We start from the raw sequence: 5,655 nt of genomic DNA on the forward strand, positions 1-5,655 counted from the left end.
CCACCCGCTAACCAATGGACTCACGGAGCGTCTAAATCGAATTCTTACAGACATGCTCGCTAACTATGTTTCTACCAACCATATTGACTGACATCTTGCGTTACCGTACGTCACATTTGCCTACAATTCTTCTCGCCATGACACTGCCGCTTACTCCCCATTTTTTCTGTTGTTCGTTCGAGAACCTACATTACCCCTAGATACAGTCATTTCGTCTACAGCAACACCGACCAGTGAATATGCCCTTGACGCTATCACTCGGGCTGCCCACGCACGCAAAATCACCCGCACTCGCTTCCTGGCCTCTCAAGAGAACCAGCGGCGTTTGTACGATCAACGGCACCGCGACGTGCACGTCTTACCCGGTTCATTCGTGCTGCTGTGGTCCCCGAACCGTCAAGTCGGCTTGTCGAAAAAACTTCTTTCCCGCTACACAGGTCCATATCGAGTCCTTCGTGAAATTACTCCTGTGACATACGAAATTGCCCCTGCTGCCCCATCGCCTTCAACTGCCTCACAGAACACTGATATCGTACATGTGGCACGCTTGAAGCCATACCACTTTCCCGCTGATGTTGACATCTAGATGCGCCAAGACGGCGCTTCTGCCGCCGGGGATTATGCTACATGTATGTTGACATTTTGTGGGACGATGCGCGTGTGTGCCTGACGAAGAGGATGAAGGGTGGTATCCGCTCGCACGCTGGTGAACCGGTCATGCCATTACTGCTAGTTTTAAGTACATCTCATCCACAGCTCGTCAATACGGCGTCGCGTCTTATCCGTAACAATATAGTCAAGAAAAATATAACTCTGAAAAATATTTTACGAGGCGCGGAATCAAACGGGAGACTTCTCGCCTCACATCGTGCGCTTTCTTAGCTGCTGACCCCCGTATTCACAAACGCTCCTTGACTCGACTTTCATTCTTCACTTGACAGAGTTGAGCCCTGCGCCGCTGCTCGGCTGAAAATGACGCTACTCAAGAATAGCGGCAAATTATCGCTGATATGCAGTGACTTGCCTTGTCTGAAGATGGCGCTGTCATCGGCTTTCACAAGTGAAGGTGGAGCGTTGAGTGAAGGGGCGTTTTAGTATATGGGGGTTAGTCACGAAAGCGCTAGTCCTCCGACATAGTACATGTGAGCTATATATACACTCTTTACGGATGGCAATATGCTGACATCAGTGGTCAATAGCAGCGTGACGGCACGAAGGACACGCTCAGCAGCCTGCTCGTGTACTTTGCCTTACTTTGCGTGAACTCCCCCATGTGCTTGCGCACGCGCTTGTCTCGCGGTAGCGGAAAATTGTGTCTTGCACTTTCACCGGACCGATTGAATTGTAGGTACAGGGTGCAAGAATGTCACTTCGCTAGCTGCAATCACTCCGCTTGCGAAAAAAGGGTGCTCTTCATGTATGGCTAATCATCGAATGTGAGTCTAGTTGGCGCTCATCCTGTGTACATTTGTGCGTATACGTTTTGTGCGTTCTTTTTCTTTGAGAAGTGTGTTGAATGTGCAGCTGTGAACGTTGTTAGCTCGCGCTCATCGTCTGTGTGCTCTTTTTACAGGTGATTTCTTCTTGAGCACCGCGCTGCACGTTTCGGTCTCGTTGCCATTCTACGCATGACATTCATACGCGTTACTATCGCATTCATCCATCGCTTCACCGTTGTGGTGAAGAGAGTGAGAGAATAAAACATCTATTGGTGAAAAATAATAGCTATAGTTAGTGGTTGGACCTTTTATTCCGGAAGACCATTGGCTCTTGCCGCCATCCAAGCTCGATTGTCCAGGGCTTGCTGCTGCACTGGGTCAGAGCTGGACAAGGTCTCCTCCCACTCGACTAATGTTGGATTATGAATGTCCAATATCCCCTTCAGGCGCGAATTAAATCTGGCAACGTGAAAAAATTTTTTTGTTCATAATTTCAATATTTAAGCCTTTTAAAGTAAGAAACACGAAACAAATGCAAAATATGTTTATTGGTTCAATTTTTGCTCAGCGTCCACATTTGTGGACATTGCGCCTCAAAGCAGTAATATTAGTGAAAGGCGACAAAGAAGAAAACACGCTTTCCATTTAAATTCAAAATATCTTCTTTCAAAGTAATGTTAGGAGAAGTTACCAGAAAAAGTCTATTTAGTGTGAAAGAGGTAGAAGCAGTCAGTCTGCGATGTCAGGTAAAGAAAAATGTCACACTTCCTGCAGTGGACGCGGCTCTTGGATGAGCGTCCCTCCCTCCCGCAGCGTTGTGCGTTGGGTATGTTAATTTGCTGTGGCCAGTGCTGGATGCCGTCATAGCGAAGAGTGCTCACTGGCAGGGGTGACGCATTGGGTGCCTTCTTTTTCATCACCGGGGGGTTCTCACTGCTTGGTCGCCCACGCTTTTTCTGGCGCTTGTTGACGCTCAGCAGGCAACTTGCGACATCTCTTTGAAATGCCATCATATCCATTATGTCTTTTTTTAGCAACCCTTCTGCATTGGCATCTCTGATGTACTCTAGCCAACTGTTACAGAGGGCAAAAGAAGCAAAATGGTATATCACTCTCACAAGCCACTTGCTGGTTCGTGTCCTCATTGCGTACAGAGACATGATGAAGTAGTCTAGTTTGTCCACTCCACCCATGTATTTGTTGTAGTCTAGAATCACCTCAGGACATTCAATGTCGACGTGGGCCTTTGAAGCTTCGCTCCATCTTCTTACCGCGCCAACATTTCCGACTCCTAGGTGAGTAGAGGCCATGTTGACCACGCCATTGTCTTGCCAACGGACAGGAGCAACGTCGCCGTTCATGGAAACCCTTTCATCGTAGCTTCCACGTCCTTCCTTCTTCATTTCTTTGTCGGTTTTCAGAACGCAACTTGCCAAGCGGTTTCCTCTAATTGTGCCATTAGCCAAAATACCGATCTCTTTCAACTCCAGAAGCAGTTTCACTGATGTGAAATAGTTATCCATGTAGCACTTAATGTTCTGCGTCTTCGGGAGGTGTTCAACAAGGCGCATTACGACAGAACCACCAAGTACAAGGTGAGAATGCTCTTTACTCACCCCTGTTCCCTTCCCTTGGTAAAGCTCAAAGTCATGTGCTAGCCCATCAAAGCTGCAGCGCATGAAAACCTTTGCCCCTTCAGGGTTTGGTTTTCTCTTTACAAATTGCTTTGCAGCAATACGCCCCGTAAATGGCACCATCTGCTCATCAATACTATTTTTTTCCAAGGGAACAAGCTGTAAGCATCGGCCTCTCAGAGCTTCTAACAAGGGCCTAACTTTCCAAAACTTGTCGAGGCTGTTTGGGTCCCGTTCTGCATTAGCGTCAGTTATGTGAAGGGCGCCTCTGATTTTGAAGAACCTCTTCACACCCATCACATCCGCTATTGCGGGAATTCTCGTGGCAGCTTGCCAGTACATTCTGACGCGGGGGTACTTCAGAACACCCATTAGCATGAGAATCCCGAAAAACACTTTGATCTCCTCTTTTGTTGTGGCGAACACGGTGCCGTCTCTCTGCAGGACATACCTGTTCGTGAATTCAGCAAAATCTTGCAAAAGGTCATCGGTGAAATACTTGCTGAAATACACCAGAGGCTGCTCAGGCGCTGACGCTGTTTCCGGATTGTACTCACACTCAACATCCCTTGGGGCAAACTCTTTCTTTGTCCACTTTATCTCAAAGTTCTTGGATGCCGCAGGCTCTTTCAAATTTGTGACTGGGGTTTGTGATGTTGAAGGCTGTGCTGAGGAGGACATCGATGCGCTCACCTGGCCATTGGCAGGCTGAAACCAACAGTTAAACATAGAAACGATGTGCCTTTAGATATTTCTTCAAGAAATACTACAGTTTGGCAGTGTAATACCAACTTGCTATGTTCTCTTCATTCTCTTCCTCCTTTTCGTCGTCCGAAAAGTCTCCATCGGAAACATCTCCATTGGCTATTTCTGCTGTTTCATCTTCTGCTGTTTCATCGTCGACTTTTTGTCGTCTCGATGCATGATCTTGAACTCCTGGTGACAAAAATTATTAACGTAAACATCATTTGATGCTGGCGGAAGTGAAACACAGAGAAATAGCAGCCTTTCAACAAAGGAGGCACTGAAGCGCAGCGTCCACGTTCGTGGACGCTAAATTTAGCTTAACCTTTCCGTCATTTCAAATGATTTCCTATTGCCAAAATATTGTTAAAAGGCATGCGGGATATCTTAGTTATTACTGACAAATGTAAAATTTCACGCCAGCTAAAAAAGTACGAAGTAAGCAACAAAAACATCAGAGCCACTTACGCGTCCCGCCATAGAAAGTGGAGGCGTCCATTTTGACTTCTGTTTTTGATGTCATTTTGAACCAGGTGCAATTGATGGCGCCACACGTCCTTGCAGCAAGATGCAGAGGTTGCGGGAGCCTTGTTTGCGCGCGAGATTCAAGGCCTATTTTCGAAACACCTAGGTGTGAACTTGGCGTCCACAAATGTGGACGTTGCGCCTGAAGGGGATATACTGGGATTATCATGGCACTCCCAGACCTTGTGAAATAAAGTGGCCGTCAGGGGACAGAATTTACACTGCGTATTGTACACTGAAGGGTCTATCTTTGACAATACATAGAGATTTGGAAATGCTGCTGATTGTAGTCGTCGCCACGTGACCTGCGTTGTAGGGATAGGGGGTGGGGGGCGGGGTTGATTGCGTCTACTAAGTTTGGTGTGATGCGTTTCAGGATATTAGTATATGAAAGTAGGGGCTGGGGATCGTCCTGGTCAGCAAGAAGTTGCGCTGGGCATGAAACAATGGAGGCCCGGTGTAAGAGATCGCGGGCGGAAGCATGAGCACGTTCATTGCCTCTAGCTCCTGTGTGCCCTGGTACCCATAGCAGTTGTATCCACTTACCATCTTGACGACGGGCCGCAGCCTGTTGCCGAATTTAATATGCTAAGCGGCCGACTTGGCCTCTGGCGAAATTGCAATACACCGTCTGGGAATCCGTGAGGACAAAGGTGGCTTTTGGGTTACGCATGTCTAAGGCTATACCGGCCTCTTCCGTGGATGTGATGTCTACTCCGCTAGCTGAGGTGCAGTCCACGACCTGTTCCCTGTTTACCACGGCTGCCGTGGCACGGTTGTGCCGTGGTGCGGCGGCATCCACAAAGAAGGCGTCTTCACAATCTGAATATTTGTGATACACTTTATCTCTGGTAGCTCGTCTGTTTTTGTGATGAACGGGGTGCATAGTGCGTGGCAAGGGCCAAAGGTGGACTTCCTTTTGCCATTCTTGTGGTAGTGACAGTTCACCAGCGATCTGCATCGGTGGATTTATGCCGAGAGCGTCTAGCGTGGCGCGACCTGTCTTCGTACGTGCGAGCCGAATCACTTGGTTTGTGTGATGAGCTTCGAAGTGCTCTGGCGCTGCATTATATATGCCCATCGCAAGTAATTGGCCGAGCTAGCAGCGATTGATGTCGCCCTTAAGTACGTACAAGAAGGGTTACCAGCATCGAAGGTAGTCATCCTCACCGACTCTCGTGGTGCCCTTAGCAGACTTACCAGCAAGGAGACCGACAGCCAATCTTGAGCAGCATCATGGAATCCATTAACAACATTCTGTCACGTGGGATATGGTTGTGACTGTCCGGGAATTCTATGTACGATGGACAACG

The 5,655-nt window shown here is 48.0% G+C and overlaps 1 protein-coding gene across 1 annotated transcript; it reads right to left on the minus strand.

The window, feature by feature from the left end:
- Positions 1-2,140: 2,140 nt before the first annotated feature.
- Positions 2,141-5,228, minus strand: LOC119187809 (piggyBac transposable element-derived protein 3). The gene is made up of 3 exons (XM_075868019.1): positions 5,030-5,228; positions 3,870-4,009; positions 2,141-3,781 (listed from the first exon to the last, which is right to left on the minus strand). The coding sequence occupies exons 1-3, from the start codon at positions 5,226-5,228 to the stop codon at positions 2,141-2,143; spliced, it is 1,980 nt and encodes a 659-aa protein (XP_075724134.1).
- Between the last annotated feature and the right edge of the window lie 427 nt (positions 5,229-5,655).

The sequence above is a fragment of the Rhipicephalus microplus genome, chromosome 1 (assembly GCF_043290135.1).
Source record: "Rhipicephalus microplus isolate Deutch F79 chromosome 1, USDA_Rmic, whole genome shotgun sequence".
Taxonomy (NCBI): Eukaryota; Metazoa; Arthropoda; class Arachnida; order Ixodida; family Ixodidae; genus Rhipicephalus; species Rhipicephalus microplus.